General features: G+C 40.7%; 1 protein-coding gene across 1 annotated transcript in view; it reads right to left on the bottom strand.

The window, feature by feature from the left end:
• Positions 1-10,903: 10,903 nt before the first annotated feature.
• The window catches only part of ptk6b (PTK6 protein tyrosine kinase 6b), a gene marked incomplete in the record, with an annotated part of 22,437 nt that continues 18,335 nt past the window's right edge, over positions 10,904-15,005 (bottom strand). The window contains 1 exon segment of the mRNA XM_024292078.2: positions 10,904-12,031. Coding sequence (XP_024147846.2) covers positions 11,850-12,031 — 182 coding nt within the window.

The following is a 15,005-nucleotide window of genomic DNA, read 5'->3' as shown; positions in this document are numbered from 1 at the left end:
AGCAGCTCCTTGTGTTTGACGTTGAGCCACAGTTCCTGAAGAAGCGTGATGACGGGCGCTAGCAGCGCATGTGTGCATAGCAGTGGTTCAGTGATGGCGGTGAGCGTTCATGACAGCATGCAGCAGACGTGAACTGAAATGAATGTTTCACTTTTTGGCTCCAACTGTGTCAGAGTTTACAAAAAGTTATCAGAGGAGTAAACTATCAGTATGAAGACTATCACTGTCCACGCAGAGAATCACAGTGGACTAGTGTACTAACAGTGTACTCACAGTGTACTCACAGTGTACTGAAGGTCAGGATGTAACCAGTGAGGAACAGGCCGTGGACTGATGTCAGGTCACTGAAAGAGTCATGAAGTTCGGTGCATGCAGCCGTTTTCCGGTTGCTTTAGATTGTTGTGAATGAAACTTCAGATCAAAGCTGCTTGAGCGACGGCAGCAAATCCACCAGATGCATGATGGGAGCGCGAACCATAAGGAGGTCGGGTCGTGTTCAGAAACGGCTCGGTGTCAGTTTGGAAACCTTTTTTTAAGCTGAGTAATATTTCTGTTCTGTTGGTGTGTTGTGAAACAGTGACCCAGAAAGCGTGAACTCTGTGACCCCGCCCACCTCAGTAAATGTGGGGGAAAGGTCGTGGGATTCCAGGGCTCTTCTTTCCTGCTTCTCTGATGCTCAGCACGTCTCCATGTGCATGTGCTCCTCACACTGCTGGCATGACGGCGTCACTGATGCATCACATGCACAGAGACAGAAACACTCCCCTTCTGTCACTTAGTGAAGCTCCTCAGGACAAAACATTCTGCACGCATCCTCCTGCCTTCTTTAAGGTTAACGTGTCCAAATAAAAACTGACAAACTAAACAAAAATGCAGAAAGTGAATGTTACTGTCAATGATTGTTTAAGAGAACTGGACCGAGTAAGTGTGACATCACCCATAAAAAGTGTTCATTTCCAGCTCCAACAGTCAATTCATTCACATTTTCTTACAATATGGACGTCGCCATGTTGGAACCAGGAATCGTCAGTAAGCCGTGACTGGTCCGAGTCAGTCCTTGGTTCTATGGTAACCATTCTGCCCAATCAGGAGCGAGCTCACTGGAAGGCCACACCCCTAACACTTGAAAGCAGGCTGTCAATCTGTCAATCAAACGTTGTGATCGTTACCACCGATTTATATTGAGGCATCTGATTGGTCAATTTATACTTGAATTAATAGAGATAAAAAAATAAGGTTGTAAAAAGAAATTAGGATTATCAAGATACGTTAATAAAGTATCAGATCAAGAATGATTCTTCTGACCAATAGAATGACTGAGTAACAGATGTTTATTTCTCTATAGAAGTCTATGGGATTTTGGCTTCTTGAAGCCATTTCCTGTTTGGAACACCAGGGGGAGGAGTCACTCAGTCCAGTTCTCATATACAGTCAGTGGTTGCTTTATGTTATTTCAAACAGTGTGCCGCTTTAGTCTGCAGTATGCATTTCTATCTCCTGGCATGACTCAGAGTCACTTTGTGAAAGTTTGTCCAAGCTAAACAAAACAAATAAATAAAGCCAGCAAACTAAGACTACCAAACCCCAAACTAAAATAACAATAGTAGAGTAAGACTGCTGAGGACAAAGAGGGGAAAAAGAACAAAAATAAATAAATAAATAAGAAAAATAAAACATCATTTTTTAAAGTAAGGATTACTTAATTAGCATTTATTTAATTTAGATGAGTTAAATGTATAAATTGATGTCTGAGGTTCACATAGATGATAAACTATGTAGGTTTTTACATCCTGTTGACCTGAAGACGTCTTATTTGCTCAACTCTACCTCCAGAATGAACAGATTTTATATGCTAAAACAAAACTTTGGTAAATCTTTTATGAGTTAAAAGCACATATTATCTTATGCTGCACTACATTGGTTACTAGCTGATTCTGAAAATAAGTTATTTGAGATTTTGTAAAACGAAAAGGAAAAAAAATCAAATTTTGAGAGTTTCTAGGTTCTTTTATAACTTTGCTTTTGTTCGTGCTGAAAAATATACATAATTCATATTTATTATTTTTAAAAAAGAAGGTCATGAAAGCAAATCCAAATTTCTTAAAGGCTAAAGTGAGACTATACGGCTCCTTCTAGGTTTTTATCAGTAGAAAACAAACCCAAACGGCTCTTTTACTGTCGTTTACTGTCCAATGAGATCATCCCAGTTTGGCTGCTGAACCAGGTCAAAAAGGTGCAGTAAATGGGACAAACGTCTTCACAGTATAGACCTGTTCACCACTACATTCCTGAAGGTACCAAACATGCACTGGAAACTCCTCACTTCCAACACACTATGAACGACCAAATGAGTTACACTTAGAAACCGATCCAAATGCAGACTTAAGTTCTTTTGTATGATTTTAAACTGCCATGTCAGTCACCTCTGCTGCAGTAAGGTTGATTTTTGAGGGTGTTTACAAGCAGAAATGGATTAATCTGTGAGTTTAGTGAGTCCACAGTCCAGCTGTATGAGAGTCAATTTATCGTCTGATTCTCTAATTCAAGTGGATTGCATCTCACAGTTCTAGTAGTTCTAATTCTACATTATATTCTGTAAAAGGGACATTCTGCAGGCTGAATCTGCTGAGTGCACAAGAAGCACAGAAATAATACAAAGCTGAAGGATCCACCACATGATGTTTCAGTGTCCACCTATCTAAGGCTGCACTCACCAGGTGAGCCTCTAACCACAGACCCCAATGGAGGAGATTTCTTCAGAAATGATCTACTTTGAGTCCAGTTTTCTGTTTATTTGATAGAACATTGACGTTTCTGTCATCTGCCTGATTTTGTCCTCCATCAAGCTTGACTCAAATGAACTTGAACAGAGTCCAGCCTCCGCAGGACCCTCAGAGGAGTCTCTGGATTCCTCTCCAGAGAAGAAAGTCTACAGAATTTTCCAGCTGGTCAGGCGGATTCCAGCGCAAATGTCAGCCCAGCTTCTTATCTAACTGACAAATGGCCCCATTTTTTTTTTTTTTTTTAGAACTGGCAAGATCCACATCTGAGCTGACAGCAGATAAACGACCCCAGCGGTAAAAATAGATGCAAACCTCCCACCAGCATGACAGTGCAGAGAGACGCTAGTTTACTTTTTCCACTGTCCTCATTTACGTCGGTCCTGAACTCCCACCGTGGTCTCTGAGCTGTTCTCCTCAAAGAAGTTCAGCCTTTAATAAGAAGGCCTCAGCATGTCCATTTACTGATTTAAAGGATGTCCTCTTGATCAAAGTAGAGAGAGGGGAGGTTTAACTCATCAGCCAGGAGGTCAGAGTCAGGTTACAATAGAAAGAGACGCTCTATTCCAACGTTTTTAAAGTCACAAATCATGAATGTTCATGTACTTCACATAGAAACAACTCTGTTGTGCTGTTGTTCCATCAACATAACTGTTTGTGTTTATCTTGCTGCTGTAAACAATAGGGGAGGGCTGAACTGGGAGTTTGGGTATCAATCCAATACCAAGTAATTACCAAGTAATAAACCAGAAGGGACTGAAGGTTCCAAGAGATCCAAACTCGAGAGCGCTCTGCCTCTGTCCCTATGCTCTACTGTCTCAGCCGAGGCTCTGAAACACACCTGAAGACTTTTAGCTGATATCAGAGGTGTCCAAAGTCAGCCCTCGAGGGTCCTACATGCTTTCAATCAACCTGCCATTCTTATTGACCAAACACACCTGATCCAGGTGATCAGCAGCAGATAAGGCAGGATTTCTGGTAAACCCACAGGAGGCCGATCCTCGAGGACTGACTTTGGACACTCATGACTTAGATCGTCAACGAGTTTTTATGATTTCAAGTGTATTTTATCTTTCTTATTGAATCCTGGTTTCGTTGTCATGGTGCTCCCGGGTTCCTGTGTCTCCATCCTGATTGGACCCAGCTGACTACAATCATCCATCACTGTTTAGGATGTGTCCTCTCCAGCATTCACCGCCCGTTTGTTACCTTTCCCGGTGCTGTCCTTTGGACACGTGTTCTAGTTTTTCTCAAAGTTTTCATGCCTTGTTTTCCTCTGCCTCTCACTGCCTACTCCTGTCTCCATCATGCCACCGACCGGGGTCTTATCCTGCACCACCGCTGCTCGGAACCACACCGGGATCCCGCCTCCAGTCTCCCCTCCTGTCCACGCTACACAGCTCACGCCTGGGCTACTTGCTCCTCGCCTCCTACCTCCATTCTGGGTCGTCTCTCGTACTCACCTTCCAGAGACGTGTTCAACTCCCCAGTCAGCCATTTCCTGCTGCCATGGAAACGCCACTTCCACTCAAAAACCACCGGGCAGTAGTAGTGTTATCGATCAACTCCGGCATCCGTCTAGGTCTGCTACGCCCAGCTCAACCATCATGACATTCATGTTAACTTGTGTGTTTCTTTTTCTGAGAGAAGTGCTGTAAATATTTCCTGCTGTGTTTGCCAGTTTTCACATAATGTTCTTGTGTAGGTCACTCAAAAGAACTCCATAACAAAAAAGGATTTTATTTCACTCTGATGAAATCCTTAACATCTAAAGCAGGACAGCCCACAGTTTGTGAGAGTTTATTCATATTTATGGGAACTTCAGTTAGTCCAAAAAAAAAAAAAAATTCTAACGCAAAAAATCAAAAGTAAAAGTATTGGTATAAAGTTTTCATACATGAGTTGTTTTTAAACACCGCTGACAGGACTTCCACTCCAGGATTCAAACTTGCAGCCTCCTGCACCAAACATCACAGAAGATCATCCCGCTCGACTCCAGCGCTCAGTTTCAGTAGAAGTGTGCGACTGTTTTCTCTACATGAGTTAATACCCTCATGCATCTCCACCAACCATGTCTGCAGTATTTAAGGGGTCAGCTTGTTGCCTTCAGAGACTTCTGTCAAAAAAGCATCATTTCCATTTTGTAAGCTGACACCCACCTGAATGTGTGAAATGTGACCCCTACGAGCTGCAATCACATTATGATCATGCAGCCGCCACAAGTTATGATCAATCGTTTGGGAATTTTTAATGAGCATGACGAGCAACACTTTAATCTTCCTGAGTGCAGTGTAAAAACGGAGGCAGCAGCTGCAGAATGATCTTACCTTCTTAGTCTTGGGGTGCAGTTACTTTTTCTTAGAACCTAAAGAACAAAACTCGTCCAGAACGATGATCCCCGTGTTGAAAAATGGGAGAAACGGGTGCAGGATGAGGACACGGAAGGGCTGACGCCGTGTGTGATGACTGTCTGTTTTGCGTTGTTCGGCTCCTCGCTGTGATGCGTCCTCCCCTTCACACAGCTTTGGCACACAGACACATTTTATACTGACTGAGGAGGCCGGCTCTTCCACTCCTCCATCCCTCAGATCATTCTGTGCCACTCTGAGCTGAATTACTCTGAATGACGAAGACTGTTATTAAAAGTTAAAACCCATTCTACCAGTCTAAACATGTTGTCTCTTTTTGCCTCCTCGGTACACCGACACAAACAAGTCACAGCTACTGTGAGTGGTGAGCACAGCTCTGACATGCCTGACCTAAATATCACATACCAAAGAGAAAGATGTCCGAGGGGGAGTGATGAGAGCAGAGCTTGAGCCTTAAGCAGTGGAAGTAGATATTGAGCCTTACTGACTATATTACAAACTTATTGTTAAACTTAAGAAATCGCAAGAACTTTGTTGCTGAAGACATTTGCTGAAAGTGCAAAAGATATAAAGCTAAAGTTTTTGCATATTGCTAAAGTTGCTAATGGACGTAAAGTGGCAGAAATTGCAGAAAGAACTTAAGGAACTTCTAGAAAAATTGAAAAAAATTCTGCAAAATTTTAAAATGCGAACCAAAAGTATGAGCATAAATGTCCAGAATTTGCTGAACATTTTGAAACTAAACTTGCATTATTTGTAAAGCGGACAAAGAATGTGAAGAATTTCTTGAAAAATCACAAAAATTGCTTAACATTTTAAAATGTGTTAGACGTATTAATACCAAAAGTATAAACATAAATGTCCTTAATATGCTGAACATTTTGATACCAATATTACACACATTTCAAAAGTGCATAAGCAATTTGAAGAATAGAAAATTGCAAAGAAAATAGGAATTTAAAGGAAATTTGCTTAAAAGAAATCCTCAACACATGCCAGTTTTGCCTAAACATTTAAAGTTTTGCTAAAATAATCTAAAAGACCTCAGTTCATAGCAAATTTTATATATATGTGTGTGTGTGGGGGTGTGTGTGTGTGTGTGTGTGTGTGTGTATGTATAAGCTAGCACATTGTCAAAATATTAGCTCAGTTCCAAAACTCCCAGTTGGCCAAAAAACCCTTAGTAGATGCCAAATTAGCCCCCCCCCAAAAGCTAGCATGTTGTTAAAATATTAGCTCAACTCCAAATTGCCCTCCCCCTTCCACCAAAAAAAAAAAAAAAAACTTGACCAGATGCCAAAGTAGCCAAAAGTTAGCATGTTGCTACAATTTTAGCAGAACTAAAAATTAGCCTAAAAAAACCCTTTACAAATGTCAAATTAACCAAAAAAGCTAGCACGGCGCGAGCTGCTCTTCTCCTTCAGAACTACTGGATTTACCTTGATTGTGTAAATCAAAGAACATTGGAGCTCCGGTGTTAAAGGGTTAAAGAAACACGGGGAACACTTTGAAAACAGATAAAAGATGATCAGAGTGAGACTAGAACAAGCTCCCTGGTTAGCCAAATGAGTGATAAACTGGTCATGTTGTTTTTACTTTACAGTCACAAATGTTTTCATTTTTTGAAGAATCCAAACACAATACAATCATGATTTTTTCTTTTAACCCTTCACCTCCTGGAAAAAGAATGTAAACTCCTCAATGTAATTCATGAACTTTTTTCACGTGTCGTGACAAAAACAGATCATCGTACCGCCGCTGGTATAGAAATACTGTGTTCTTCCATCCATGGTGAAATGTATGTATTCATGGAACGAGTTACTGTGTGCTGATCCTTTAACATGACTCCTAACTTTGTTTAATGGTCTGAGCCTGCAGTTCAGTGGTCCAGAAGCTCCTCTGTGTGGAGGTCACTGGGTCTACTTAGGGGCGGGGCTTATGTGACAGGGGATTTTTCTCAGCTTTCCCTCCGTTCACGCGGCTGAACCTGATTAACTGGTTGACATGACGCTGCAGTACAGTAACACACATGCATTCGCAGTCTCAGGTTGCAGCTCACTCGCTCACGCTTTGCTGAAGAGACACTTTTTAGGGAGGAGCACGAGGCTCCTGCATGGCTGCATGCATGAAGCTTTTTATGTTTGTGTGTCGTTTCTAAAACCTGCTGGTACAGCCCGGAGGACGTTATGAAAGAGAGCTTTCTGTTTCCTCAGCAGAGCCATGTTTACTGCATGTCCCTAACCATCCTGGTTACAGTAATATCTATTAGTTCTAGTCAACAGGATGTACAGTACCTTCCATCTAAAGTGAAGTCCTGCTATTTTAAATAATGACTGAATAAAACCAAACCGGTCTGAGACGTGTTCACACCGGGGCTCTTTGGTCTGGATCAGAGTTTAGGTGTATTCAGACTGGACACATTTGGTTCAAAGTTTGTCTGCACTGATAATCCAGAACTAATTCTCAGTCTGAATACACTCAAGTGGACCCTGGTCTGGGACCAGGAACCGCTCTAGGACCCATCTTGTGGTCTCGGTAAGTTTCCATTTGGACTGAGCTCTAGTTCTCTCCGAGTTTCCTCGGTCTGAATAGACTCTGTGGACCAAACTGGATCCAACTGGACCAAAACAGCCACCGTAGCCGAGGATTACATGATCTAAACTGATGAGCCACAGAGAAATGTGAAGCAACGATGAGACACAGCAGCTCACTGAAACGTGGTTGGATGAATACAGGCACCACTTTAAACGTGATCCACATTCATTCTCACACAGTTTTCCCAACAATCCATATGTGATAAACACTGATCATCCAACCTTCATACCAGTTATCTTGCTAGGAGCTGTCTTGCAGCATTCCTCCACCGTACCAAAGCTTCATAAAAAGTCGTTCAGACGTTCCAAACTGATCAATGAAATATAGATTTTGAACAAGTAAACTATCCTGACAAAGACTGCAAAGGTTAGGACTTCCATTATTCCTTTACTGATTGCTTTGCCCCGCCCCTGTAATTCCTGACCAATGACTGAAGAGATCTTTTGTTTGCAAGCTTTGGAATGTCTGATTGAAGCCAGTCTGAATACAGACCAAACACAAGGTTCAGGATTTGATCCGGACCAGAGGACCTTTCCGGTCTGAATACAGACCAAACACAAGGTTCAGGATTTGATCCGGACCAGAGGACCTTTCCGGTCTGAATACACCCACGGTACTGTTGGAAAGGCTGCTTGTGTGGTCAGGTTTGGTGGGAACCAAACAGGTAGGACCTTGTCCATCTAACAGTCTTTGCAGAAGTGAATTCTTCTGCTCTTGATTACATTGTGACTGCAGACCAAAGGATAAAAGTAAACAAAAATGGATGCTTCAGCACCAAGAACTTGAAGTAGATTAAATATTCTCATCTTTTTCCTGTTTTTTAGGATGTTTTGAAGTTTAGCTATTTTTTCAGCTACATGCTAGCTTAGTTTAGTTTTTAAGGCTAATTTAGCATTTAGCTAATATTTTAGCTGGCTATAAGCTTCAGTATTTTCAGTTATCAATTTCAGTATCTTCAGCAGACAAATTCAGCTTACAGCATTCACACTAGCATTATCAAAGGTAATGCTATATATCTAGTTCATAATTATTTGAAAAGTTACGGTTTTAAAGTTTTAAAAATGTAGTTTTAGAGTGTTTGGTAAATGTTTATCCTGTTCGGCCCGCGACCTGAGGTGTGTTTTGGATTTTGGCCCTTTGTGTGATTGAGTTTGACACCCCATGTGCTAGTGTGAATGTTTTTAGCTGAAAACAGTCACTGAAGATGCTGAAGCTGATTGCTGAAGAAATTTACTGTTTTGCTGAAGGGATTTACTGAAAACGCAAAATCTATTTGTGTAATGCTAGCGTTGTTAAAGGATCTAAATTTCCATAAATAGCAGAAAGTGCAAAATAATTTGAAGAATTTCTTTAAAAAAAATTGCGAAAAATCTAGTGATGCAGTAAAGGTATGAACTCAGAATTAGCCCAAAACATCAATATATGCAAAATTACCTCCCCCCAAACAGCTAAAACGTTGCTAAACATTTAGCTTAACTAAGAATTACCCCAAAAAACCTCAGAAGATGCCAAATAAATGAAGGAGCTCTTGGTTTGCTTTGGGCAACATGACCGAGACGTCGTCTGGGTATATTCCAGTGAAGGTGTTTTATTTTTGTTCAACCAGAAGAGGAAACAGGGACAGATGTATGGCCTCATGGAGAGATGAAATCTTTCCATCTGGGAAAGTTCCGCCATCATCCCATCAACTGAGCTGGAAAAAGTATCTAAAAAGATCCCATTACACATGGAAGCTGGCAAGCAGTGGAGCTAAATACTAACACTTTATGTAAAAACGCCCATCTGAGGACTTTCTAGAAGTTTCTGGTGGAACCGTCCGTGTTCAGATTCTGCTCTGACTGGAGTTTCATGGCACAAATATGCTGATAAATCCACAACAAAGCCAGTTTGGAGTTCAGCAATCCCCCTAACAGCACTCAGGAGCTGGCGGTGGAAGCACCAGGCATTGTTCCAAAGTGTAAAGTTGAGCACAAGAGCTGAATGCCAGGGTGCAGCCCGAGGCCGGTTTGACCCAGTTATGTCATGAGGCAGCCAAAAAGCAGCAGCACAAGGAACAGCTGCAGACTGACGGAAGCAAAGCACGTCCGTTTACTGGTTTATTCCTAGAGTACCGGACTGAAGTCAGATGCAAACGCTGCAGATGCAAATTATATATCCTGCTTATTTCTGCTGCAAAATGAAATCTAAACTTTAGTTTTTAACCACTATCAATAAACCTGTGTTGTTTTCTAGGACATAGTTTCTGCAGAGCGGCAGGAGTTCGGTATGAGTTGTAGGCAGGAATGGTGGTAAGCCTGCCCTCACCTCCCATCATCTATCAGTTTATACTCTCTCCTGCTAGCTTACAGCCCCTCACACCAGCAAGCTAACATTAGTGGTGCAACAAAAATGGCGACCAATATCAGAGTTATCCAGCCGTACAGTTTTGATCCAGATTCCAGCTCAGACGAGGAAAACAAAGACGTTCATGGATCCATTTGTCTCCAGGTGAATCAAAACGGAAGCTTGTGACCCGCCCAGTACAAGTTTATTCCAACTCCTTTTTTGCCCCCTAATTCACAGAAATATGATTAAACAAATACTTCGAAAAACAATTTTAAAATAATTTTTTTACACATTTCCTCTATCATAAGTAAAATGCCTAAAGAAAATGTTCAAAACACGAAAAAAGGCATTTTTCCCTCTCAGAGTGGGTCTTTAAAATTGAAGAGTCTAGTGCCCCCTGGTGGCCAAACAAAACACTACAGACAGTTTCAAATGAATTAAACATTAAACTTCATATTTAAAGACGCAGGTGCTTATTTGTTTATTGATGATTTCACCAAACATTTTGTTATAGCTTTTGCTTTATTGTTCATTTAATAATTGACCAGTTAAATTTAGTGTTAAATCTTAACATGAACTTTATGCCTCACTCATTCATCCAGGTATGTTTGATCAAAGTGTGAAAAAGCAGTAAACTGGACTTCATTGTTCGTAGTATCATTGTAGAAGAACTGTACATTTATTGGGTTTTAAGCTGGCAGCCAGTAGATGGCAGCATGAACTCAGTAGAATTCTGGCTCAAGCCAACAAGTGAGCAAACGACCAGCAATCACTTTGATAATTTTTCATTAATACTCTTATCTTCTTTAATGATAATTTCTTATGTAAGATTAACATCAAACTTCTCTGAAGTGAAGAACATCTACCTCCACCTGAAGACTCCACAGACTCCAACATTCTTAAAAAAAAATGCTTCATAGGTTAAGTGCTGACTCCAGCCCTTATGTGTGAGTTGGGATAGGCTCCAGCAACCACGTGGCCCTTGACAGGAATAAACCAGTTTAGAAGATGGATGGATGGAAGGGATAAACTGTAACAATGTTGTTACTTGTTTGAAGTTTGTTTCAGGCAAGAACTGTTTTTGTCTTAAATATAATCAAAGTTTTGACCTCTTCAGAGGATAATGATTTAACAGTCCAACATGATAATTAACTAAAATGTGTTTAGCTCTTCAAAAGTCCAAATAAAATGCTTCATAGTTCCAGGTTGTAAATAAGAATTAGTGCTCAATGAACTTCTCTGTTCATATAAACATTTAAATAAAACCTTTTGTTTCAAGGGAACAGAGTTCAGAATTAAAGACACGTGTATACATTTGATTTTATTTCCATTGCTCTTTACTTAGATTGCCATCATCAGTGCACACTTCACAGATACTTTTTTCATTAATCAAAATATCATCACATTTAAAAGAAAATAAGAATAAGAACAATTGACTATGAAGTCAAGTTATTGCACATACATTCATTTCAAAAATAAAGAGAAAAACTGTTTGTTGTGTTGTATCGTATCTTATTGTTTTCTGGTGAAACTAATCCTGGTCTTTAGACTCAGGCTTAATGCTCAGGGCTTCTCAGATTAATTCAGTGCTGTGTCTTCAATAAATCTTACAATGAAACAAAACTTCTTTTATAAAGTCTTGATGGCTTTGATAACATGTCTGGCTCTAAGGACTGAAGAGAAACAAAAGTTGCTGTTTTGAAGATAATTTAACGAATGAGGTTTCAGTTTGTTTTCATTGCGATTTCTGCCGCTCCACTGAACAAACACCAGCAGAAGTTCAGGCCATCTCATACAAGCCGCCGTCCAGCTGGCTCTGCAGGGTCTTGAAGTCCGGCCTGTCCTCTGGTTCGAGGCTCCAGCACTTCATCATGATCTCGTACAAAGACATGGGACACTTTGGAGGACGCGGCATCCTGTATCCTCTTGAGACTTTTTCATACACTTCACTATTGTCAAAACCTGACAGAAAGAAGTCGGGGAGAAGCAACCGGAGAAAGAGAAAGCAGAAACAGCTGTGAAAAACATTTGAACTTGGTGTCCGATAGAACACCTTTTACATCCTGACAATTACTAAAATAATATCAAACCTGGCTAATCCATCTTTTTACATTCTGTCAAGAGTAACTATATTAATTACATCTCAAATTTGCCTTTAATAAATGGTACAAAACCCAAGTTTAAGGTCCTAGAGGTAACAGGTATTGGAGTATTGAAAACACAACTTTGGGAGACTTGAATATTCTTCCAAAATCTCTTAAAAATGGGACAGTTCCAGGAAATATGGTAATGATTAGTGACCGTCGAGCCACCTTGTCTCCAACAGAGCCTATGATCTCCTTTATATTGCTTGTGTTTTGTCTTAATTATTCTCATGAGTCATGCCCCTGTTCCCTCCATCACCCACCGGAGGGAGCCATCTCCCAAGTTTTGATTCTCACCTGGCCTCCTCTCATCACACTACATCTCCCATCAGCCACTGCTCCTTAAGCCTGGACCTTCCATCAGTTGTTCCCCATTTAGCAATCACCTCCACTGTGTTCAACCTGGAACTGACATCTGAGTTCTGAGCTTTGAAGTCTTGTTTGTGCCACTTGCAAGTCATTCTGAGCAACTTTCTCTAGACACCCTCTCATGTGTTTTGACTTTTGCCTTTTTGACTCTGTTCTGTTCCTGCCCTTGTCTGCTCTTGTCGATGATTAAACACTATTACACATGGATACAAACACTTCAGCCTCTTCATTACTATTATATTCTTCCAACAGTTTTCTCTTCAAGTCATAAAGGTAGAAGTTGACTACTATAAAGACCAAATACTGTTCAAGCCTCCACAAATATTTCCCTTTTCAACTCCTTTTCCCTGCAATAAACTGTTTTCAGCTAAGGTCCCAGGTGTTTGTGGCTGAATATGCTACACCCCTAAAGTCTGACTCAATCTGAAAAAATCTAAACGGCAGACATCATTTTTCTGTTTTGCTGCCCCAAAAGTTGAGGGTCCATAGCTCATTTCTGAAACTTCACCTCAAAGTCCAGACTTGTCAGCCATGGATCAAATGGGGTCAAATTATTCAAATAACTGAAAGATAATGTTAGTTTAGAAGGTTAAAAAAAAAGTGAAAAATTAGCAATTTATTTTTAAATGTCAATCATCCCAGCCAGAATGTAGCCATGAGGGGGCCCAAGCCAGGGTCTCATTGTGCCGGTCCCAAGCCCGGATAAATACAGAGGGTTGTGTCAGGAAGGGCATCCGACGTAAAATCTTGCCAAATCAAATATGCGAATCAGACCTACGAAATCCATACCGGATCGGTCGAGGCCCGGGTTAACAACGACCGCCATCGGTGCTGTTCACCGACAGGGTGCCGGTGGAAATTGGACTACTGTTGGTGGAAGAAGGAGAGGAGGAAGGCGGGTTCGTAGGGAGAGAGAGAAGAGGAAAGTCACTAGTGTTGGACTGAGAGTTGGGACTTTGAATGTTGGAACTATGACAGGAAAGGGTAGAGAGTTAGTGGACATGATGCAGAGGAGAAAGGTAGACATACTGTGTGTCCAGGAGACCAGGTGGAAAGGGAGCAAGGCTAGAAGTTTAGGAGCAGGGTTCAAGTTGTTCTATCATGGTGGAGATGGGAAGAGAAATGGAGTAGGAGTTATCCTAAAGGAGGAGTTTGCTAGGAGTGTTGTGGAGGTAAAAAGAGTGTCAGATAGAGTGATGAGTCTGAAGATAGAATTGGAGGGTGTGATGTTCAATGTTGTTAGTGGGTATGCCCCACAGGTAGGATGTGAGCTGGAAGAGAAGGAGAAGTTCTGGTTGGTCAGTTCAAGTTTAATAATTTTATGAATTGTATGGGAAGATTCGCAGTAGGACGTTGTGTAATGACCAGTAACTAATTGTGCTTACACAAATCTGAAACGACCGTTAATGATGGGCAAAAGTACAAGCGCTGAGTTGTGAAGTAAAAGTAATTATACGTGCAGAGGAAACCATGTAATGGATATCATTGAATATACTTACACACGTTTAAGTGTGGGAAGGATAAGTACGCGCTGTGAAATTTTAGGGTAAAAAGGGAAAAGGTATACCGGGCTAAAAGAGCCCATTAGGTTAAAACGGGAATTAACCTACGTCGGTCCGATAGAACAGAGCATATGCAATAGTGAATATAACCTAAATAATAGTTCGGTCTAATAAATAATTTCGGTTTAATTAATTAAAAATTATATAAATACTGTAAAAGCTGCGTAAAAACGTTTTTTTTTATTTTCACCTTAAATAAAATATAAATTAAACATTGAGAGTGAGTGGGTCCGGACCGTGTGAATGTAATAAAGTTGGATGACTGATTGAGAGAGTGTAGTAGAATTTTCTTTTTTCTGTGCGTGGAAAAGAGAGAGGAGAGAAGATAGGAGATCCGGGGCTGCAGCCTGCGAGCATGTGGCTGCAGCAGGCTCAGAGGAGAGCAGCCGCGAAGGAGCAGAGGAGGCCATCATCTGGGCCCAGATAAGAAAACAACTCCACTCCACCGGAGGGGAGGAGCCAACCCAGGCCCCTCCTGTGCCGTCCCCCTTACGTCAAGCTAATGATGCAGCTGCACCAGCATTAGAAGAGGAGGATTCCACACTGAAAAAACAAACTTTTTGCATCAGTAATATATACTTAATTATTCCTCATAATATTTACATTATATTTCAAAGATTATGCAAATACATAGATTTTTCTAGTAAAGAAGTTACGTTTACTTATTTTTTACATGTAATAAAAACATTTAGATTGTTTATTAGTAAGATCTACTTTTTGAATTGTTGAAATCACTTTTGGAGCATTCATTAATATTATGTAAATTTATTAGAGAAATTTATGTTTGCTATATTTACTTAAGATTTGATAATAACCTTACTTGTGGATGTAAGTAAATTTAACTAGATTGTTGTTGGTAGT

The sequence above is a fragment of the Oryzias melastigma genome, linkage group LG7 (assembly GCF_002922805.2).
Source record: "Oryzias melastigma strain HK-1 linkage group LG7, ASM292280v2, whole genome shotgun sequence".
Classification (NCBI taxonomy): domain Eukaryota; kingdom Metazoa; phylum Chordata; class Actinopteri; order Beloniformes; family Adrianichthyidae; genus Oryzias; species Oryzias melastigma.
This window is presented reverse-complemented; position numbering and strand designations above follow the sequence as displayed.